Source organism: Emys orbicularis, chromosome 4 (genome assembly GCF_028017835.1).
Source record: "Emys orbicularis isolate rEmyOrb1 chromosome 4, rEmyOrb1.hap1, whole genome shotgun sequence".
Lineage (NCBI taxonomy): Eukaryota > Metazoa > Chordata > Testudines > Emydidae > Emys > Emys orbicularis.
Genome location: NC_088686.1, coordinates 94,169,406 through 94,194,249, shown reverse-complemented (window position 1 = coordinate 94,194,249; position 24,844 = coordinate 94,169,406). Strand labels below are relative to the sequence as shown.

The 24,844-nt window shown below is 39.4% G+C and overlaps 1 protein-coding gene across 1 annotated transcript in view; it reads left to right on the top strand.

Moving 5' to 3' along the window:
- DCDC1 (doublecortin domain containing 1) overlaps positions 1 to 24,844 on the top strand; it is a 382,673-nt gene that overhangs the window by 10,854 nt on the left and 346,975 nt on the right. Inside the window, exons 4-6 of the mRNA XM_065403326.1 lie at positions 389 to 545; positions 1,075 to 1,237; positions 22,143 to 22,348. Of these exons, the coding sequence (XP_065259398.1) occupies positions 389 to 545; positions 1,075 to 1,237; positions 22,143 to 22,348 (526 nt within the window). The remainder of the gene's footprint in view (positions 1 to 388; positions 546 to 1,074; positions 1,238 to 22,142; positions 22,349 to 24,844) is intronic.

Sequence of the window (24,844 nt, the reverse complement as noted above, 5' to 3'; positions counted from 1 at the left end):
GAGGAGATCTTTTTTCTTATAAAAGCCATAATAAAAAGGGCTCTGAAGATGCTGTATAACAACTTCATACTTGAGTTATAATGGTGCTCTCTGAATGTGGTGTATTACAAATAAAATATGCTAAATATCAAAAATAAACTAAATATGTTATAGAAGGATATCATTCTAAATCTATTTTATTTAAAGGAGTTCAATTTCCTTACATAGTGTATTAAAAACTCAGGTATTCTGATTTAAATATCTGTAATGTGAAGAGTCATCAAGGGTTTATATTAGAAATATTAATTTTACGTAATTGTATATAAAAAGACCTTAGAAATAGATGATTTCAACAAAATACAAATTAACTTTTTCTCTGATGAAGCTAAATTGGTTTTATTTGCAACAGATGTACACAGTTCTCTTCCTCAAGACTCCAGCTGGCCCAGAAAGAATCTGAAGTGCCCCAAGTTATTAAATGTCAGCCAAGGGTAATCAAAGTAACGGCTTACAAGAATGGCACAAGAAGTATCTTTGCTAAAATTGCTGTACCATCCATTAAACTGGTAAATACTAATACAAAGTTTTCTTACATGTATTAACTTTATTTATAGTTTGTACTTTATACCATCAGGTAAAGAAAGAAGTTGCCTTTTATTTTAAAATGAGCTAATATTAAAATTCTTCCTTTCCAGCATATGTATAATATACATATAAAATACACATAAAATTAGTGAATAATTAACACATACTACAATATAAACACTGTTCAAGTAAATAGGAGCTACAGAGTGTAAAATGTTGAGTTCATTCATAACAAATTACAATACTGTGTGAGACTAAAAATAATAATAATTTTTGAAAATTCTTTGTAATGTTACGTTAGCCACTGTGTTTTCATCATTCTGTTATCAGTTAACTGCCAGCAAAGATTACAAAAAACCTAAGTTACTTATAGTGCAGTTACTATGGTTGGTAAGTCACTTAAGCATGGATTTCTAATTTTTAGTCCCGATTCTTTCACTAAATGTTGGTCATGTTGTGAATATATTTTTCTGTCGTAATCAATATTCCTTACCTCTTGCCTTCATTTAGCTGCTGGAGGAGTGCACTGAAAAACTGAATCTGAACATGGCTGCACGACGAGTGTTCTTGGCAGACGGCACAGAAGCACTAGAACCTAAAGACATACCCCATGATGCTGACATTTATATTTCAACTGGAGAGCCCTTTTTAGATCCATTCAAAAAAATTAAAGGTAAAAAAACAAATAGTATATGGCTTCAGGGGTGCAATTAAAAATGATTTTCATCCTCTCTTTTTGCATGGTTTAACAAAACTAATGTTTACTCATTTAGAGCTCAGTAAGAGGATAATGTGCTTAATGAAAGAAAAATCTACTGACAGCCATGTTTATTGCCCTTCATTAGCATTGGTGCTTAATTTAATATAGATCTGAATAGACATTAGGGAGCCTGCAGGAGGTTAAATGGTGAAAATATAATAAATTAAATCAGAGATTATTGAATTTACTCTTTAGTTTCAGTGACACCTAACAGACACAATTCATTAGGCTTATTACACTAGGAAGAAAATAGTTCAGCATTTCAGATTGCATTTATTAATTTAGTCATTTGACCTTTATGAAAAATCATTAAAATAATTATTGGGATGTTTATATAACAAGGTGGAATATTTACACTCACATGTACATATCATTCAGATGTGAATGTTTTATTATTTAAAAATTGTTCATTACAAACATTAAAGCTTCCCCACTCTATTTCATCCCTTTTTCAGTACAATCATCAAATGATATTTGTACACACACACACATATACACACACACACACACAGTGCTGTTTCTGACTCATTGACTTTTGAAATTTGGATGTAAATATTGTTTTCATTCATATTTTAAGATGATGGAGTACATTCTGGGATTTGTACAATTAATTTTGATGAAGTTTTACAGAATTAACTTAAATAGTGTTCTGTATCAAAGTCACAATACTCCTACTAAATACTTTCTATTAAATCATCGAAACAGCTGGCAGTTATGATAAGCTACAATGTTAGTTAAAATAAAAATTAGCTAGCTGAATTATTACAAAAAGCCAGATGACTAACTGGGAAATTTTATGTTTGTTAAGGATCAACCTGTGTTACCAGTGTACCATTCCAACAAGAGACAAAAATGAAATGCATTTTTTTTTTTTTGGATTATAAAAATACTTGTGGTGCCTAAAAGTAAAACAATGATCTTGGGATAAATAAATAAATTTTATAAAAGCATTTAAATAATGTGTATGTTTTACATTTCTTTGCTCTAATGAGCATTTTTAGCCTTTTCTTATGTAGTTATAATTATGTTTTCTTTCTCTCTTTTTTAAAGCACCGATGGTTTATTTCCCCCAGTAATTTTAAAATTACTTTTGTTACCTTGAAAGAACAGTTTCTAGCACAAATATATTTACTGCTAAGTGAAAAATTTCAGGACAACAGTAGCTTGTAATTTTTACAGAAAGTTGTTGCTTTAGTATAATATTAGTTTCACCTAGAAGTGGTAATTCTCTTATATAAATAGATACTACAGTGATGAGTATTATAGAAATGTCAATGAATACATAAAAATATTGACCAGTAGTTGCCCATATGACTTAAGTTCTATAAATATGCCTTTTATTTTTATTTTCATGGAGCTATTCATGAGTGATTAAAGTATTTACATTTTAGTCCACCAACTGAGCCATATCATATAAATACATTCACATCTTGCTTCCATAAAAACTTCACAAATTATATTTATGATAAGATATGCCTATCTGCTATATCATCAATTATACACATGATAGGGTGTTACAGATAATATGAAAATCACCCTGAATATGATTACGATCCATTGACTACCATTTATTTAATTAACAGTCTATGCATACAATAAGAGAGAGACAAATCTGTATTTTTTCTATTACATGTGTTGCATAGTCACACCAATACACTTTAAGATTTAATAAGAAGAGTTTTACTGTTTCATTAAACAATAATGTTAAACAAATACTATTTTGTCTCATATCATAGGAGATACTGAAATGAAGCTAATATTATTGTAATATTTTTATACAGCCATTGCTATAGTTCGTTATAAAATCTTCAGGGCATTGGTACTTTTATTATAGTTTTCCATTCACATGATTTGTTGTTAAGAGTGGTTTTTCAAATTCATTAAGCAATTCTCTCTCTCTCTCTCTCTCTCTCAAGCCAAATTCAAAACAAAAACTTCTATGCTTTGTCTGCATATCTTTGGCAGTGTTTCACTGTGACATGCACTGCTGTTCTTTTAGCACCAAAATGTTGGCACACATTACTGAAAATTTCACACTATCCCTTGCTGGATCAGCAAGCTTAACCTACCAAAATCTGGTGTTGTGCAATGGTTTTTGACTGATAATCAATCTTTTTACTGCTCGACAGTTGTTGCTGGGACACAGACTAGAGCAGGTGGCAGATGTGCCTTGTCTTTTGAGAAAAGAAAGAGTAGGTGAGCTTGGGCACAGAGTAACATATTGTGTGTCCATTAAAAGGGCTGCACTAGGGTAAGTATAACAGGAAAAAGTCACCAATATAAATAGAAACTCCACCAATAGCATCAAATAGGCCTTTTTACAGTCTGCCTTACAAGTTTAATAATATTGCCAAACTAAAATAAATAATTCAAAAGCATTCCCTATACTGGGTCACCAGAATTCAGGTTAAAATTTTCCTTTTAAAATTTTATATATTCCATAGTCATCTTTGTTTATGGTTTTGTTATATATGTAGAATGTATGTCAAAAGTATCTTTAAAAAAAATAGCTACAGTATGTGGGAGGAAATTAATATGTTCTGTAGGGTGCTCTTCCCCTAGCCGCCAGAAGCTTGACAAAAAGCACCATCTAAAAGGTCGAAAAAAATTTGGCTTGACTGCATAATTTTGTTTATCACAAGACTTGAGTTGCTAACACATAGATAACAAGAACATACATGAGTAGTAAATTCTTTCTGCACAGGAATAGAAGCCCAATGATGTATTCTTAGGCCCTGATCCTGCAAATATTTATACTTTTGAGCAATCTTATTGTAAGCAATGAAACTACTTACATATGTAAAGTTATTTATACACATAAGTGCTTGCAGCATTGATGCCTTCATTTGAAATCTGTATTTCAGATACTGGGTCAAGCTTAAGCTCTGGCATAACTTTAAGTGGTACATCTTAGCTATCACTGTGATTCATATAGTATAAATTACCTGTATAGAATAGAACTCCCACTGACATCTGTGCATTTGGGCCTGTTCACATCAGCCTTGAATTTTGTCCACTATTTCTTTGGATTTGCTCAGCCTTTCAACTTCCTGTCATAGTGATTGGGGAATAATACTCAAATTGATTATAAGGGTAAGTGAATAAAGATTCAGATATATGTTCACTTGCACAATAAATTTTAGACCCTCGGCTAAAAATGAAGAATAAAAAAAAATTGCTATATTTTATTTTTATTTAATATTTATGTTAAAGGCTCCAGTCAGTAATGAGGCCCCATTTTTAAAGGTGTTTAACAAATACGAAGGTAGACACCATCTCTTCCTCTCAGTCATATGAAGACAGCTTTGGGACTTGGGACTATTCACAGGGTATAAAGTTAGGCATAAGCATAAGTCTTTCCAGGATGAGGGCTTAAGATTTAATGCTCTGTAACATGTTGTTCTCTTCTTGTAATTTACATATACTGAAAAGCACTGACCTTATTTAATTAGGAGTTTAACTGGAATTCTAAAGCAGATGTATAACTGAGCACCTATCTGCCCAGGGCTGGCTCCAGGCACCAGCTGAGCAAGCTGGTGCTTGGGGCAGCAGATTGTTGGAGGCGGCATTCTGCCCAATCCTAGGGCGGCACGGCCGCTTTTTAAAAAAATTTTTTTTTTTTTTTTTGTTCTTGTTCCACTCCGGCCGCCCCGTAGGGGGCGGCGGCGCGGAGAACCAGAGCGCCCTGCAGGGCAGTCCTCTTCCTTCCCTCCCCGCCGACTGGAGCGGAGCCCTTGCGGCAGGCGGCAGGAGGCGGCGCAGCGGGAGGGGTCGCGTGGCAGCGCCCCTGCTGTAGCCCTGGCCGCCCCCTTCTCTCTCTCTCCCGCCCGCTTCCTCCCCCTCCCCCTCTCCCCCCCCCCCCCCCCCCCAGCCGGTCCCCCTGCACCCGCGCTCCGGCTGCGCTGCAGGTTGTTTTTTTTTGCTTTGCCGTTCTGGCTGCCCCGTTTTTTTTTTTTTTTGTGCTTGGGGCGGCCAAAAAGCCAGAGCCGGCCCTGTATCTGCCACACAATTTAAGAATTTGTTTCTTAAAGAAATTGTGAATTCTTCTCAGTCATTCTGTTCACTGCTTTTTGTTTCTGCTAAAAGCTTTTATTATACCCCGAAGTCTCTGCAAATGAATGACAGCTCCTTCCAGATGTCCACAATGTGCTGCTTTAGCTACTGCTTTCTTTAATTGACTCCAGATTCTTTCTATTGATTTAAATCAAGTGACTGTGATGCGCAAGGCACAATCACTTGATTATCTTTTCTTCAGAAAAGTTTGTGTATGTTTTGGTGTATACTATAGGTCATTGTAATATTGCAGAATATATTCTCTTCCAAGAGTCCTCTCCTATTCAATAATTTTTGTTGTTTGGCTGTGTTGGCTATCTCCCTTGCTTGGGGCTCATAGTTACCCATGATGGAGGTACAGGGATTTTATCTAGGTGATCAGTTTCAACCTTAGGGCAAGTCTACACTAGAAGTGCTACATCGGTGCGACGGGAGAGCTCTCGCCTGTTGGCATAATTAATCCACCTCTGCAAGGGGTGGAAGCTATGTCGGTGGGACAGCATCTCCTGCTGACATAGCGCCAGCGTGGACAGCACTTAGGTTGCTGTAAGTTGCATCGCTCAGGGGGATGTCTTTTCACATAAGTGACATAAGTTAGATTAACTTAAACAGTAGTGTAGGCCTGCCCATAGGCTGTAACCCTGCAAACATGCATGTGCTTAACTTTACTACTATGAGTATGAAGTTATTCATAGTAATAAAGTTAAGCAAGTGCTTCAATGTTTGCAGGGTTAGGGCCCAAGTTAGTGCTGCAGGCATAAGAGTAGCTCATCATACACTGCACCTATGATATCAGTGAAACACTGCTTGACAACCTTTCCCAAGAAGACACCACCTTCATCATACTTAACAGTAGCAGCCAGGCTTTACAAGTGATCTCAGTGCAGCGTTATGTGATTTCTTAGATCCTATATACATTGTAGAAACAATCCTAATGTGGCAGAACAGGCTCTAACAAACTATAGAACCTACATCAACAGGGCCTTAGCTGGAAGGTCCCTCACAGAGAGTGACTGACTGACATTCTGAGCATGCTCAGAATAGGCTCCTCATTCTACACACTCAAAGAACAAATGAGTTATTCAGCTCCATGCTAGAAGCTTCATCAAGCATGTGCTGACATATGAACACTCTGTTGCCCTGTGACACATGAGGGATGGGAGTTTGAGAACGGAGTAAGGGGACCCCAGTGGAGAACTTTCTCTGGGCTTTCCAAACCAAATGAGGATGGTGTCCCAGCAAAGGTTTGGGGAGTGTTTCTTCAGGCTTCCCCTCTGCAGGTGGTGGTGTAACAGCAGGAAGCTTTCTCTATCTATGAGTGATGAGGTGCCAGCTGGGAGGACTTCAGCAGTTTTCCTGTATGAGTTGTAGCCTTAGTAGGGGACTTTCTCCAGCCTCCCTCATCCCCTTGGCTGAAGGTGCCACAGTGGAATGGGGGAAGGACTTTCACCAGGTTTTCCTCCTCCAGGTGATAGTATCCCAAAAGAGGGAGGCAACTTTTCCAGGTATACATCTCATGAGTCTTCAGGATCCCTTAATGTGTTTGAATCAGCCTTGGCTGGGGGATCCATTTGCAACCCTGTAGCCTTCAAGAGTTAAAATATGGTTTGGTTTTGCAGGGTAGACAAGACTAGAGAGTGTATTAATCACGTTCCCAAATAGTGCTGAAATCCTGCTAAAGACCAAGGTTATAGAACAATTCAAGAGCATGCTTCAGTCCCATTTAAACTGCAAGACAGAACTATGTAATTTTAATAGCTATTTATTTAGGAAATATAAATTTTTTACAACACATCACTGACCACCATCATCACTCTTTCATCCCTATCCTTACACTTGCTTCCCTCTTACACAGGAGAAGTAGCAGCAGTCCAGTGGAGACTACTGTTCGCTCTGCACATTCCCTTGCACAGGTATAATAGGCAGGTCATAGTTGAACCTACTGTAATTACTGGGATGCAAAAGGAATGCATGCTAAGTTTCCAGTGGCATTCTCTCCACAATAGACCTATAGCCCAGAGTGAGGGAGTAGTTGTATACACATTTTGTCAGAGAAAGAGAGACACATATTACGTGCATACTTCTTAATTGCAGGGGGTGCTCAGGTATTATGGTGATGGGCACCATGTGGGAACTTAGATAAATAGATCTAAGATATGTATTATCTGGGAGATGGAGGTTATGGAGGCCTAATTTGAAACCTGAGTGTCTAAAGTTAGGCTACTAAATCCATATATAAAAGAATACTGGAATAAAAATGGCTTGATTTTGAAATTTCTGAGTCTCCAGAGCTCCCCAATCATTTCAGTGGGATTGTGGGTACTCAGCACTTCTGCAAATCAGGCCACTTTTATTTCACTACCTAACTTAAGGCACCAAGGTTTTAAAATTTTAGCCTCAGGCCTCAATTCTGCAATTTACAATGCATAAGAGGTCCTCTGTACCAGTGTAGAATCCCACTGAAGTTCAGAGGTGCTATATGTGGCTGCAGAGGTCAGCCTGCATATTGTAAATTGTAAGATTTGGCCTCTAGTTTCTTAATTGTTTCCAGATAAGGTATTTTTAGCTCATGTATTCATTTGTGTGCAAGATTTAGCCTTTGAAGAGTTTGTAAACACTGCTGGAATAGTAGGGAATGATGACTGATCTTTGCATAATCACACTGTATTTGGGATGTCTAAAATCCAGTCAGTTAGATATGGAGGCCCTATCAAGCAAAGCAGTTAAGCACATACTTTAAATACAAAAATAGTTTCACGGGCTTCCGTGAGATTACTCATATACTTAAAATTAAGCATGTGTGTGTGTTTATTGGCGCGAAGCACACCGGGCAATGAACCCCGCTGTTGCTGTCCTCGGGCCTCTGTGCCGGCAACATGTGTGTAAGTGCTCAGCTGGGTCAGGACCTTGAATAGGCTGCCTGATATTGTTTGATGAAATTTGAAATGGCCAATCCATTGTTATCATACCAAAATTCATATTTAATTTTTCTTTTTCCCCTCTCCTCAAATAAATTTGCAAATATGTCTCCAGAGATTGAAAATATCTTGTGAGGAGCATTAGGGATGGATATTAGGAATAGGAATCTCAGGAAGTCTTTCATTTTAATTATTCTAACTCGATCGCCTAAAGTCAGAGATAAAAATCACCATTTTCTAATATTTTTTAATTCAGGCAAATAAATTGAGACAATTTTTGTCATTTAATGAGTTTGTGCTGACTATGTATCAATAATTTTGAGGGACTGCGAAGATGAAATTGGGTTCCCCCATCACAGTAGTTCAGGGGTATGCAACCTATGGCACGCGTGCTGAAGGCGGCACACGAGCTGATTTTCAGTGGCACTCACACTGCCCGGGTCCTGGCCACCAGTCCGGTGGGCTCTGCATTTTAATTTAATTTTAAATGAAGCTTTTAAAACATTTTGAAACCTTATTTACTTTACATACAACAATAATTTAGTTATATATTATAGACTTATAGAAAGAGACCTTCTAAAAAGGTTAAAATGTATTACTGGCACGTGAAACCTTAAATTAGATTGAATAAATGAAGACTCAGCACACCACTTCTGAAAGGTTGCCGACCCCTGCAGTAGTTCATACATACTTACATAGAACTTATTCATAGACCTAAAATCACTTTTTAAAAGAGGTTAAGTATTGTTATCTTCATTTTACAGAAGGGAAAGCTAATATCCAGATATGCAGATTAACTTGCCCCAGGTCACACAACAGGGAATAGAACTCAGTCTCCTGACTCACAGTCCAGTGCCTTATCCACTGGTCTGAAATGTATAGATGAGTATCTTTAAAATGGCTGGCAGGCACACTTCTGTCAATTCTTGGCACAACAAAACTCTAAATATTAATTATTTTTTGAAAAAAGCAGGTAAGCAGAAACGTTAATTTTTAAGTCAACGTTTGACTTTTCTATGTCTCAAATTAAAATGGAAATTACCTTAAAGAGTTTTTGATAAAAGTTGATAGATCTCTCTGGAAATGGGATTACAGTATTGTTGTAACTGTGTTGATCCCAGGATATTAGAGAGACAAGGTAGGTGAGGTAAAATGGAAATGGGAAACATTTTAAATATACGAATCCAGAATATTTGACTACTGGTTACTAATTTATTACATTTATTTTGGCAACAGGCTAGGGAACCCTTATTATTTTTCTTTGTCCATACAGCAATTGTTTTTTAATAAGCTGTTCAGCTTGTTCTGTACTTTATTTCTAATAATCTGAAACTGAATTCCGTCTACTGCATGTGAGCGTTAGATGTTAAAATGATTAGTACACTATCATTCTCATTTCTACTACTCTATCTAACCCACTGTGCTATATTGCATTTAGAGCTATAATTTGCTGTGATACTTTAGCCATCAGGTCTGTATACTATAAGTGAAACTGAGCATTATGAATTAGATTTTCCATCTTTTATGTATTACATTGTAAAGAAGCAGTTACAGAAAAATCTAATATCCGAAAAGAGTTCTTGATACTGCGCTTCAAATCTGTATTTAAATGTGGAGAGAGAAATTTTCTTTTAAATACCATGTGATCTGCAAAACGAAATAATTTGCTGTGACAGGAACTGATTGACAAGCATATGTGTGAGCACATTTAAAATAGGCCATCTTTTCTGGTAGGAGTAAATGTCAGTGAAAATGATGGATTCTCACTATTTAATTATTGACTGATTTGGATATGTTTCAATTCCAAGCTGCATTCCAAATAACACTATAACACTTTTTCTCATAAGCACATTGAAATGTAAATGCTCTGTCATATTTTATTTTTCAAAAAATGCATCAGCTTAATGAACTTGGAGTTACACATTTTATTACAGATTTTAATGTAATTAATAGTTGATTTTAAATACACATATATTACTTTTGCATATGTATCTGTATAGCACTTTCCCTTCAGCTCACTTGACTCCTGATATCAGGATGAAGTTCTCTGAAAGAACAGCATGGAGATATTGTAGGTTACAAATGTTCAGTCCTGAATTGTCTTATTTCACAGTAGAATTGGACACATTATTTATCACTTTACTGAGGAATTAGGCTGTTCATATCCTGTAGTTCTGTTTGCCAGAAAACCTCGTTGGTGTTGCCACTGAGAGAGGTGCCATTAAAACTCAGCTCTAATTTTATTTTAAAGGCTCATGGCAGAAACTTTATTGTATTCTTTAGTGTCATAAAATTTCAATTCAGATTAACCCCTTAGTTTTCTGCAGCCCTCAGTTCTCATGGTCTCTTCCTTGACAGCAGCCCCAGTGCCTGGATATGTTCCACCCTGGACTAAACTTCAATCCCTCACTTAGTCATAATCTCATATAGACAGTTGGATTCTCTCATGAGGGTGACTTATGCCTGAATATGGAAGTAAGGTCCTGCCCTTCATGTGTTATGCTTTTTCTGACTTTAGATTCCTCCTTTCCCAAGCCCTACCCCTAATTTTGGAACCATAGGTCAAAACATACATATTATTCCTGCAACAACTCCTATTTCAAGTGATGGCAGACAAGTCCTTCCAGGTTTGTGGACTCCCATTGATGTCACTATAATCACACAGAATATATGTCTTTAGTTTTTAACTATTCTTCCCTTCCAGGAGATGGCTTCTTTCTCCTATCCCACAAACCTTTTTAGAGGAAGGTAAAAAAGGCACGGTGGCATGGCCAATCTGTCATGAGTTAGTTTGATGGCCTTTTGCAGGTCTGGAAAGGAATTTTCCTCCATGGCAGATTGACTGAATCACCATGTATTTTAACTTCCTCTCAGCACCTGGCAAGGTTCATGGATGGGAGAAAGCAACTGAACTAGAAATTTTAAATAAGGCCTAATTTTATATATATATACACCTTATTTAAAATTATATATATATATATATATATATATATATATACACACACCTTATTTAAAATTATATATATATTTATACATTCCAGGTGGAAGACGTTACTAAGGAAAATACCTATTTTTTCAATAACATAACATTTTAATTGGAAAAACATCTACTTAGTACAGCAGTAATTACATAAATGGAATTGTATATTATCAACAAGATTAAAACTAAATAGTCTTTCTAATATGCTGCTAATCAGAGATGATTTATAAGCCCTTTGTGTGTATAGCCACCATTCTTTAGTTTATGGATTCTGACTTTATGGAATGATAATGCTTACTGTATTGCATATTTATGTAATGCCCTAAGGGTAAGTATTATTACTGTGTCTCCAGAACAGCTGTGTTTCATACTATAGAACTACAAGTAATCTTTAATAGGTCTGTCTGTATCAAACTATGAGTGAGAGGACACCATATCATATAAATAGAAGTACAATCCTGGTATGATATAAATATATTATAAATAGTGAAAAATATGAACTAAATTAATTAACAAGATAAAGTTCATTTTAATCAAATTAACTATTTTTTTCTTTCTCCTCTGTGTAGTGTTAAAATAAAACAATCTACAAACTTTAATGGTACCGTGCAGGTTCAGGAGTCTACCCACATGAGTACAATTGCAGGATAGAGGCCTTAGATTGTAAACTGTGTAGGTCAGGGACCATGTATTTTTATGTGTTTGTAAGGCACCTAGCACCAGGAGATTCCTGATCCTGACTGAAGCCTCTGGATACTACTGTAATATAACTATTAATAATAGTACCATCCTGTATGTTGAAAGATAACATGTGCCAAACAATGTGCTAAATTATGCCTTCATTGATCTGGCCATGGAAGTAGTGAAACAAGTAGTATGTGCTAAATGTGGAGGGTGCAACTTTATTTAAATTAACCATTAATTTAACTGGGGGTTACAGCTCCCCAACTACTACGCCTCAGGACCATACCAATATGGATTTCAAGATGACCTAATATGTATCAGAAACCAGAAGATGTCGGAGGGCCTTATCCACACCCTTCCCCTTACCATCACCTAAGGAATTTTGTCTGGATAGCCAGAGTCCCTGTCCCTTTCCTTTCATGATATAAACGAGGTGGTCTTCAAGCTGTGCAAAACACCAAGGCTTGCATCCCCAGTATACCATGCCATTGCCCAGAACCAATACCTGAATAGTTCACAACAAAGGTCCCAAATTGACCATTGTTAACCTGCAATCTGCACTAAAATTCCTCCATAAATTGTGACAATTAAATCATTGACACATCAGAACACCAACATACTTCCACAATGTGTATAATACTCCCATCACCAGCACAAGGGAGGCTTGCTCCATGCCTGAAGGAGCAGCTACTGAATGAGGCATTCTTCACTCCCAACCCTTCCTCTAGCCCATATATATCTATAGATATAGATATCGCATAGGACTGTCCATTGTACCTGAGTTCTTGCAAGAGCTCATCCCTGCTAGTGGGCATTTACACCTATTCAGCCCTTTGGAGCATTTTGTGGTTAGAATTTATACTTGGTAACATTACAAAGCGATAAGTTATATCTTCTGAACTTTATTTGTATCAGTTCTCTAGTTTCTGGTATCCATTGTTCTCTATCCTGATGCTATTTTCAGTGTTTTTGAACTGTCCCTATATAGCTATAATAATTTATAATGTATGCAACATTTTTTAAAATAGGGATTTCCTGTTTTAATTTACAAACTAGAGTGATGTTAGCACTTAATTTTTATTTCACTAAGGAAATACTAGATGTGATCTTTTCCCAATAAAAGTAAAATAATTAAAACATTTCTTGTTTTACTTTTTTTTAGGAAAAAAGTCATAACTTTTGTAAAGTAGGTTCGAGCCTCCAAGTTCATATTAGGTGAAATATTGTGACCACTGATGAGTCTCTGATCTATTTTGTGGTGTGCTTCCAAGAGAAGTATATACAAATATTTTTACAACCTAAGACTCTTCACTTTAAACAGGTACAAATGTCAGGACTTATTTACATGAAGAGTTCATAGACAAGTTCAAGAGAGGAGGTGACAATATTTTGATTGGCATAAAAGATTGGATGTTTGTAATTTTAATCAAATTTGAAATTAAGACATACCTCAAATAATATGTCAGACTAGTGTTATTGAGCTTAAAATCTAATGACAACCACTGTCATTATTAGTTAAATATAGCCATTGTGCCTATGGCAATAAATGATGACACTTCAGAACATGCAGAAACAAAGAACACAAGTATTTAAAGAAAAGGGAGTGACTATAAACTTAGCTGAACACAGGAATGTGACCTGGGCATAATGAATTTACTAAGCACATAGGCAATTGTATTTTGGACAGATGACATTACTGAATACAACATTATGTTTTCTTACTGCTAGTGCATTCAGATTTTAGAAAATTCAGTTCTCAAGCTGCAAAGACTTGATTTGCTGTTTCATATTTAATATCAGAAGCCATAACTCTTTGCAGAGTCATAATAACAAATATATTTTCAATGTATTTCTCAGCTACAATATTGTAGCTTTGAAAAAAATTCTAATAATTTTCATAAATATAAATGAGTATAGTAAAAAAAATCCTCTTTTTAGTAGTTTTTAAACAGTTATTTTTCAGACTAGAATTTTTTTAGAATTATTGTAGGTGTAAGCGGCTTACTTAATTCCACAATAGTAAGTGAAATAAGAAAACCAAGAGAGAGAAACAGTAGAGGAGGCACAAAAGAGTACACTGTATCAATACAGTTGGAGCAACATTATCAAGTCCTTTCACACTTCAGATCTATTCATTATTTTTATAATAGTGTTAGGGACTATTCCTCAGTACCAGGATTTAGCCTCTATGGTGGAAAGAAAGTCATCACAATTCAAAACTTGCCCTTCCTGTGATGTAGCTATTCTGCTTAATGATGGGCACTCAAGGTGCCTTTTTTGCCTTGGAGAAGGGGCAAATCCCTGCTAGAGGCTCAATTTGTTGCTCCTTCTCCAAGATGACAAAGAAATGAGAGAGGCCCATTTTTTATCTTGGAGAGCTGCAGCTCAACACCAAGCTCCTGGGCTTGCTCTTTGAAGACACCAAACTTCATCCACTGAATGTGCAGTTGATACCTTTTCTTCTGTATCTTCTGCTACAGTCTTCAAAGGTTGGTCTATAGAGTGGGGGGTAGGAAGTGGGCCAGGGAGGGCAGCTGCAAGGTGTTCTTGGGTGCCTGGTCTTTGGTAACCCTCACAGGGCCTTGGGCTGCAGCCCGGTGGAGTGGGAGGACCCAAACTCCCCTACCAACATCACTCTGCACTGAGGAACTGACCGTCTAACCATTAGGTGGTGCTTCCATCAACTGCCAACCATCACAACTTAGAGAACATGGTAATATTCCTTGGGTCTACTGTAAGACCTTGAGAAGAAAAAAGAAAAGAAAAAAAAAAAAGAGAAAAAATTGACCTTGACAAATTGTTGAAGTGGCTGATGGACAGCCAATAAAAACAGGTGGCCCAACAACTGCAGCTGCAGAAGCAGATATTCAACAAATGCCTGCCTAACAACTGCAGCAGCAACAACAGCTCATCTGGGAGTTGGCAGCGCAACAGCAGGAACAGCAATAACACCTGGTTCAGTATGTGGCAGCCATTTTACAACCCCAAGGAACATGCACAAACATGGTGGCCCCAAGCCTCCAATGATTACAAACCTCCCAGTAAGACTCATGAAAGTAGGGCCGAGGGATGAATCCAAACCTTTCCAGGTCGCCACAGCAGCTTGATTGCCAACTGAACACTGGGCTGTTTTGCTAGCACCGTATCTTACCAAACCTGTTTAAGCTGCATACTGGAACCTTGACACCACAGAAGCCCAGGACTATGCTAAACTCAAGGCAGCCATCTTAGAAACCTTCAGTATCATGTTGGAAACCCATTGATAGCACTTCCACTGGGAAGTATTTCCACAGGGAGCCCAACCATGAGCAATGGCCAGAGTCTTAAGAACACTGCTGGCTGTGTCTCCAGCCCAACAAACAGACAGGGAAACAGGTGGCCAAAGAAGTGGTGCTGGAACAGTTTATGCAGGGGCTCCCAGCTGGAGGGCAAGAGTGGGTATTGCAACATCAGTCTCAGATGTTGGCTGAGGCAACCAGGCCAGCAGAAAATTACTTAGTGACTGCAACCCCAAAAATGAGGACACCCAAGACCAAAGATGCTCATCCCAGGGGGCCATTAAGGGAGATGACCACCGGGCCACTGAATGCCAGGTTCGGCCTCCCGGATGGCCCACAGCTATGACAAAGCTCTGGAAGTCTGGTTCTAAGGGGAGGAAAGGGTTGGAGGAGAGACTGGTCCCAAAGACCCACCATGAGCACCACACCTCCCCCAGAACAGTCAAGGGATGGAAAAAACCTCTCAATTTGGACTTGCTTTTCATACAAGCAACAAGGTCATTTGTGCTGTGACTGCCCCTTCATGGATTTCTCATACAGGCAGGCATGGGTGGTCGACACCAGGGTTAGAAAAAGAGGCCTGGCCAAGATATTAGTCCTTCTGTGGATCAATGGGGTAGAATTGCCAGCCCTAATAGACTCAGGTGCAGCCAAAAGCTGATCTGAGAACAATTAGCAGGACTTGGCGATAACCCAAGGGAAACCATCTGCGTCCAGTGCATGCGTAGTGATGTACATCCTTATCCCACGAGGGAGGTACAGTTCACTATAGGAAGCCGCACAGAAAAAGTACGAACAGGTGTGGCCCCCCGTGGGCCTACCTGGTGATTTTGAGTTGGGATTGGGAATTTTTTTGAAAGATCATAAAATCATGGAGTGGAAGGAATGGCCCTCAAGGAGGAGCCCTTGAACTACAAAAATACAGAAAGCTAGCAGGGGTCAGAGAGACAGAGGATCCTGAAGAAGAGACCTCCCAACAGGAACTGTGGCTCCCCTCATAACAGGGGAAACAGAACACCTTACCTTCTCCTGATTTGGACATACTAATGGCAGATGTAGATTTTATAAGCAAACAAAGAGATGACCTGACACTGAGCAGGGCATATGAATAACTCATCAATATAAATGGAGAGTGGTAGACCTGCAATTGATGAGGCAATGGCCTCGCTTTGAACTCAGGGAAGAGAAGCTATACTGGGTGGCAAAAAGATTCCCAAACCGGGAAAGCACAAGTACAACTTTTAGTCCCAAACAAATTCTGCCAGAGAGTCTTACAGCTAACACATGTGGTACCTTCTGGAGGACACTTAGGGCGAGAGAAGACCCTCAAAAGGGTAATCCTCAAATTTTACTGTCTGGGGGTACACAGCAGGTCAAGGACTACTGCACATCATGCCCCAAATGCCAATGGACTGGACCCAAAAGGACCCCAAAGGCTCTGTTAGTCCCCCCCACCCCGATGGTCAGAATACCCTTTCAGGGTTGGACCTGGTTGGACCCTTGGAAAAGTGTGCAGCCGGTACCAGACATCCTGGTGATAATGGATTACACCATGTGATACCCAGAGGCCATCCCCCTTCATTCAACCACTGTGCTAACATTGCCACTGAACTGATGAAAATCTTTACATGGGTAAGGATACCAAAAGAGATACTGTCTGACCAGCTAGCCAACTTTACATAAAAATTAAGGGGGGAATTGTGCGACTTCTTAATAATCAAGGGCTTAAAGATGTCCATCTGTCACCCTCAGACTGACAGGCTTGTGGACCGCTTCAATAAAACATTGAAAGACACATAGGCGCTGACTTTCAAAAGTGCCGGGGGGTGCTCGACCCCTGGCTCTGCCCCAGGCCCCGCCCCCACTCCACCCCTTCCTCAAGGCCCCACCCCACCTCTTCCTGCCCCTGTTCCACCCTCACCCCGCCTCTTCCCACCCAGTTCCGCCCCTCCCCTGAGCACGACACATCCTCGCTCCTCCCCGCTCCCTCCCAGCCTCCAGTACGCTGCGAAACAGCTGTTCGCTGCGGGCGGGAGGCGTGGTGAGAGAGGAGGAGGTGCGGATCCATGGGGCCCGCCGGCGGGCAGGAGGTGCTGGGGAAGGGAGAGGTTCTGATAGGGGGGCTGCCAGGGGTGCTCAGCACCCACCATTTTTTCCCTGGGGGTGCTCCTGCCCCGGAGCACCCACGGAGTCGGCGCCTATGGAAAGACATACTCCGAAAATTTGTGGCCTCAGACCCCTGACCTTGGGGAAAAAAGGAGTTTATCTGGTAGGCTCAGATCACCTGACAGTGTGTTGATACCTTTTCTTCTGTACCTTTTGCTACAGACTACACAGCTTGGGCTACAGAGTGTGGGGTAGGAAGAGAATTTGATTCCAGCTGTGATCTCCTCTTCACACTAGATAAGGCAGTAGTTACCTCCACTTCCACTCAGCCAGACAATTTAAAAACATTTCAGAAACTTTTGTGTAGCATGGCAGACACTTCAGAAATCTCTGTGGAGGTAGTACAGGAAAAATCACACAAGCTACTGGACATTTTTCACTCTTACATGCATGGAAGGCTTTACATGCCAATTAAAAGGGTCTATTGGAACTGGCAAAATATTTATGGCATACTCTAGCATCTGTGGCACTTACCCGTAAAAAAGGCAGAAAGGTATTATCACGTCCCTTCAAGTGTGTTTGAATATTTTTACTCCCAACTAGTTCTTGGTTCTCTAATAGCAATGGGAGTGCATGAAATGTCGAGATGGTGGAAACCCCCTAAAATGACTCCAAGAGACAAGGATCCAAAAAATATTAGGTTTATTTGGAAGGAAAAATTACTCATCATCACATTTGGAGAGGCATATTGCAAAATACCAGGTGTTCCTGCCAAAATATAATTACCTTCATTGGAACAAGGTATCATAGTTTATTGTGAAACTCCCTCAAGAACATAAGGAGGAACTAAAGTCCGTTGAACCTGAGGGACATTTGGTAGCTAATATTTTGCTATAGGCTGTGTTAAAGGTGCCTCCAATATTGCAGCATGCTCAGTGGGCACCTTCATCACTATACATAGGGGCTTCTTGGCTAAAATCTTCAGAAATACTGAAGGAGACAACAATTGAGGACCTTCCATTTGAAGGTTGTGACATGTTTTAGTGAAGGAACTGATGAAGCTCTGCACTCTCTGAAAGATTTGAGAGCTGGTCTCCATTTCTTGGGAGTCTACCTGCTAGACCCCAGGAGAAAATAGACCTAGAAGAAAACTCACTTGAGACAAAAGACTTTCATGTATTGTTATAACCCACAAAGATTATTAGAGCTGCTAAGAAAGAAGCAGAAATTCCAATGCAGAAGGCCATTTGCCTCTTCCTTCAGTACAGCATACCCTGCGTCCCTCACCTGGCAGCAAGTTTGATGCCATTGTTGAGAGCCAAATAATCTTTGGAAGACCTATACCCTCCCCTCCAGCCCCATTGGCATTTTTGAGATGCCTGGAATCAAATGACCTCAAGCTGCTAGGTTTTAGCGATTATTAACGTGGGGTATTCCATTCAATTTCAGTCCTTTCCTATTGCCTTTCCCTTCCCTTCTCCAGATATCCTTCATACAAGATACAGTTAAAGCAAGAAGTGGATTCCCTTCTAAATCTGTGAGCAGTGGAAGGAGTGCCCCTGAAGTTCAGAGGAAGGGGTTTTTACTCACATTATTTTCTAATTCTGAAGAAGGAAGAGATTCAACAGATTCATCCACTATTTCAAATTCAGGATGGTAAAACTGGCCTCCATAATCCCTTTGGTAAATTCCAAAAGACTGGTTCGCAGATCTCAGTCTGCAAGACATATAATTTTACATACTGATACAGTTGGCACACAGGCAATACCTCAGATTCCAAGAGGGAGTATCCCAGTCCCAATACAGAGTTCTATCCTTTGGTCTTTCAGCAGCAACAAGGGTACTCACCAAGTGCTTGGTAGTCATGGCAGCTCTGAGCTCACCTAGGGAAACAAGGGATCTAGGTATATCCATACCTCGGCAATTGGCTTATTTGAGAAATATCACTGTAGCAGGTGAATGGTATCATTCACCTAATCCAACATCTTTTTACCACACTAAGTCTCAAGATCAACAAAGAAAAGTTAAGCACTGTTACTGACTCAGAGAATAGCACTCACAGTGGCTCTGTTAGATTCCACATCAGCAACAGCTTATATATCACAGGAGACATTTAAGTCGATGATACACCTCATCAGCTAGTTGCATGCTGTCCTACAGAGTTCTGTTCCATCTGAATTCTGTATTGCTGAAAGAACTGAAGGACAGTTGGGCTTGCTCCATCCTTTTTGCCCTCAGGTGGAGGGAACATAAGGGCATCCAGGGTGTGCCACTAATGGACACTGCTAGCCAAAAGAATCTGACCTTTCATGCACGGGGCTCATGTGCACCAGAAGCGGAATCCATGTCACACATATCACAGAACCATGGTTACTGTTTTTTCTGGAAGACTGTGTACTCACGTACTCCATTTGTAAAATGGGATGTGGGGTGGCCTATCCCTTTAAGGGCCAGAGGCCTGGAGCTGGCCAACTATGTACAATTAGCCCTGCCTGCCACACCTGGGATGAGGTTTAAATAGTTAAACACCTAAGGGGTTTAATGAGTAGAGCAAGCTGGGTGTGGAGGAGAAGGAAGCTGCAGAGAAAAGGGACTCCTCAGTGAAAGAGAGATTACAAAAATTTGCTGGAAGTGAATAGGTGCCAGCAGGGAGCCCTGAGTCTTCAGGGAACAAGCTCAAGGTGGGGGAAGAATGAGAGATCCTCAGTGGGAGTATGCAATTGGTGGAAATTGGAGAACTTTATGTGGGAATAATTTTGTTATTTTAATAGATCAAACCCCAAGGAAGGGCCTGGCTGAACCAGAAAGAATTTGTTGGTAGTTTGATTTAAGGGGCCCTGAGTTGAAGATGAGGAAAAGTGAGGCTGTGCCTGCAGAATGACCTCAGACCACGAGGGGGTGGTTGGGAAGTGGCTGCCATTTTCAGGGAGGGGTGATACTTGACGGCCTCCTAAGGTAGGAGTATGAGGTCTTGCTCAATAATAAGGGCTTTGAAGTGCACAGAATTTCAGGGGAAGGTCTCCTCCTGCCTCCAACCCAGCACACCTTCCCCTCAGCTGAAGGGATGGGAGCCACTGTTGATGATTCATCTATGTCCTATCTGGAATTCTTGCTCTATGTCCACCCTGTAAAAGTCTGAGTGTAATTGGCATTTATAAAGCTCCATGGGGCTGGAGCATGCTCAGTGCGTTTGCCATGAAGGGGCTAGTGCTGTGGGACTAGGGCCTACTCACAGCAGATGGAGTGTTGGGAGATATAGCAGTAAGCCTCTAACAAGTTCAGAGTGTGTGCATGTGCTCATAACTTGGCCAAATCTGGATGGATTTTCACAGTGACAACAAAAGGCCCAAGTTGCTGTGTGTGCCTTAAGGATGGCTGTTTTAAAACTGGGAAAAACAGGAAATTCATGAGTTCTGCCAGAAATGTAAAGAACCTCCTAAGGGGAGGGAGGATATTAATGTGAGGCAGAAAATAGAAACTGCTCAGAAGTGCAAAGACTTTAAAAAATGAAATTCACTTCTAGGCTGAGAACAAACATGCCAAAATGCCACCCACTGACCACCATTAGATTAGATGGTTTTATAGAATCTGATCCTCAGTGGCTGTAAATCAGTGTAGCTCTACTGAAATCAACAGCGTCAACCCTATATAAACTGGCTGACGATCTGGCCCATACTACAGAATTGGAGCAGTTGAGTTTCTACAGACAGGTACCCACTGAGGATATTTATTTGGGAAATGGAGCCCCTGAATAAATGAGGATCTTTCCAGCTGCACTGTAAATAGCTATGTCCTTGAGGGAAAAAAGGGAGAGTGTCCTTCTAGAACGAATGCAGATTGCAGCAAGAAGCACTGCCAATTTATTATTGTAATTTTAATGAAAACAAACATGTTGACATGCTCTATATATTCCATAATGGAATAACTCTAATGCGCGTGATGTTAAAGATTTGTGAATTGAAACCAACTCTCCAAAGAAAGAAAGAACAGTGGCATTCACTTAACATGTTATCCAGCACTAATAATGGCAATGTGATCCTTACATTTTCAAAGTGATATGTGGTGATTTAGTAACGCAGCTCTCATTAACATCAATGGGAGTTAAATGACTTAGTCCCTGAACTCTATTTTTGAAAATGTGTAGATGAGACTAAACTATTACTGACAAAAATAGTGTGTTTACTGGCCTGGTTTTAATCTGTAGCAACATATTTTCTACAATTTACTTTCCTGTATGGCAACTCCAGTAAGGGTTCAAGCTTTTACATGTAGTTGCAAATATATTCTGTGCTGTGGCACTAGGTAGAGGTCATCTTTTTAAGCATTCAAGGAAATCAACTGTTAAGGAGGAAAAATAGCATCCTTTGTGGGATTCAATGTCAGATGTGGAACTCAAACGTTGTACAAGTTAAGGAACAGGCTTAATTTTCCTGAAGCAGAAGAGATGGGAAGCAGTTTTTTTGTAGGTGAAAAGCTAAATACTCCTCTCTGATCGGTGATAGAAGCATGCTAAGAGTGAATTTTAATTATGACTAAATTGTGGTATTACTCTTTCATACCCTGAACATCTGTTCCCTTCAGGAATGATGATTTATGCAGGCTATCAGTGGAGACAGCTTGCTACAGCTTATGTCATGGTTAGTGGGAAGCGTGTGGTAGTATTTCAGAAAATACCAGCATCTACATGGAGACAGGCCAGTGTGTATTATTAATATAATAGGGAAAGGGGAGCATGATGTGTCCATTTTTAATTTTGAAGCCAAATATTTACTTTACTTTTTTTTTCTCTTTTCTTCCAGACCATCTGTCATTAATGAAGAAAGTAACTTGGACGATGAATGGTCTGGTTCTTTCTACTGGTGCCAAGAGAAGGAAAACCAAGCCTGTCCTTTCCAACCGCATGAAGAAGCTTATTGAGAAGTCCTCACTCAGGATTTTGGTGTTTAAGAATTGCTCAGGGCAGGATGGCTATGAGATTATTGCAGCACAGGACCAAATTGAAAAGGTAAACTTTGTTTATTAAACAGCCCAAGTTTCCTGGAAAAAAATTGTCCTCATTCCTAGGATGACCAGATGTCCCGATTTTATAGGGACAGTCCCGATTTTTGGGTCTTTTTCTTAAATAGCCTCCTATTATCCCCCACCCCCGTCCCGATTTTTCACACTTGCTATCTGGTCACCCTACTCACTCCTCCATGTTAATTATTCTTTATTCCAAATAAGTATTTGATTAGATTATAGATTTGATTTAACATTTTAGAAAAAGTGTACACTTTTGCACTAGAAGCAAAAATCCTTTTCCTTAACTAAAGACTTTCTTGGCAATTTAATAGTTTCTGGGTTAATGTGTTCTCTTTATGTATGCTCTTATAACAACAAATACTTAAATAATCAGGCAAATCCATAAGTATATTGGTAGCTTTCAAAAGACACAGTTAGTATCGATAAATTACACTGTCAGGATTTCTATCATTATTCCATGTTATCTTTTAAATAAGTCTGAAAAGGTATATATAATCTTTTCACAGCCTTACAGCCCAATTCACCTCCTACTGAAGTCTCTGGAAAGATTTCTATTGTGTGCAATGGGCATTGGATTGGATGCCTGGAGCATTGACATTCCATCCTCTCTGATTTATGAATTCCTTTGAATTCCATCGGGTCCCATTTAAAAAATAAAAACTGTAGGAAAGGTGTAAAATTCAGGCACTTAGGGATTGTCTACATAAAAATTTATTTTGTGGCAAGCTGGGGTGTGAATCTCCCTGCACTAGCCTGCTTTGGACTAACTGTCTGTGTGGACCCTGCTGATGCACATTCACAATTCATTAATGTGCTTTGATCTAGTCCTCTTTGAAATAGGACCAATCAGAGTGCATTAACGAACTGTTAACGTGCAGGATCCACACAATCTGCAGCAGGCTAGTTCAGGGTAGATTCGGACACCAACTTGCTGCTAACTAGTTATTTGTGTAGACAAGGCTTAAGAAATTACAGACATAAGGACTATATAATTACCCAGCGAGAAAGAGACTAAACATCTTTCTTCTTTCTATGGATTGTGGGGCATTAAAAATCTTCCCATATTGAGGAATGTATTACAGTTTTTACTACTATGAGCACTGATGCTAATTTACAAAAAGAAATTATAGAAAACCTTGAACTTATATTTCTTACATAAAAATCATTCTGAGAAGCTGCCTTCTGACTGGAAAGTTCAGGACTGGTTCAAGCAAATGGAGGCAGCTTGTGGACCTACAGGCAGGGCTGGACTAGCATGTTCAGGCAAGCAGGCCAAGCAATATCTTTTGCGCAACCCATAAGATAAGTAATTTGCTAATAGGTGAATAAAATCCTCTGTCCCGCCCACCAAGATATCTCCCCACACACAACATTTCTGGTAAATTTAAACAGCATATTTCTCCTTTCTGAGTCAGGGATAAAAGATCACCCCGGCATTTTTGGTCTTGCTATGTACAGTTATAGAGGAGAAAGGAGCTTCTGAGGGAATTCAATCTTTTGTACGTGCATAATATTTGTTTGTTTAATTTGAACATAGTCATTCAGTTTTCTATTAAATACATTTTTCAAAATGTAATTTAGTATGTCTCTGTTGCTTTTGTCCATCACTTTACGCTTTTTCTTCTGTCTTTCATTTTCAGCCTTTTGGTCTCTTCTCTTCTGATTCTCTCCTTCCCTTTCATTTTCTTCCTCACTCTCCTTCCTTCTCTTGTCATTTTATCTTCCCCCCAAATACACCCTCTTTTCTTCCTCATTCCAGTATTTCTCTGGTTCTTCACAGCTCTGCCAAAAACATCTTCTGTGACATTGAGCAAGACACTCAATCTCTTTGTGCTACTAATCTCCATCTGTAAAATGGAGATGATGATACTACTCTACTTTACAGGATGTTATGAGGACAAATTCAGATAACATAGTGGTAAGCACCATAGAAAAGCCTAATAATAATACTGGGGACACTATTCAAATGATAGGTCCATACCTTTATCTCCTGAAGATCTCCTACAGTGACTTCATATGCTTGTTGCACAACATGGGCGTATAGACTGGAACAGCACCTTGTAGGAGACCCCTTTAGGTGAAAATAACCATCCTCTGCATCCTCTCCTTCACAAAGAGCACAGCAGGCAAAAGTCTATTGGTGGGAGTCCTGTAGAGCCCTGATCAGAACTGAAAATTGCCTTTTCTTGACACTTGGCCAGGGGAGGCCAGTTTGTACAACTCTGTTTAAATAAAAGAAGGAATAGAATCCAGCTCACTATATGGCTAATGTGATAAAGCTATCGAAATTTACTGCTGTCTCTAAAATAAGCAAATAGGACTAAATACACAACAAGAATAATCTGTTGAGTAAGAAGGTGCTGCAGTACATGGTCATTTTTCAGAATAGAATCACACTTAAAGCCATGAGGATATCCTGCTCCCATGGATGAGTCAGTAACCACCTCTTGTAGGACTTTCATTAGCCTTCATCCACCTC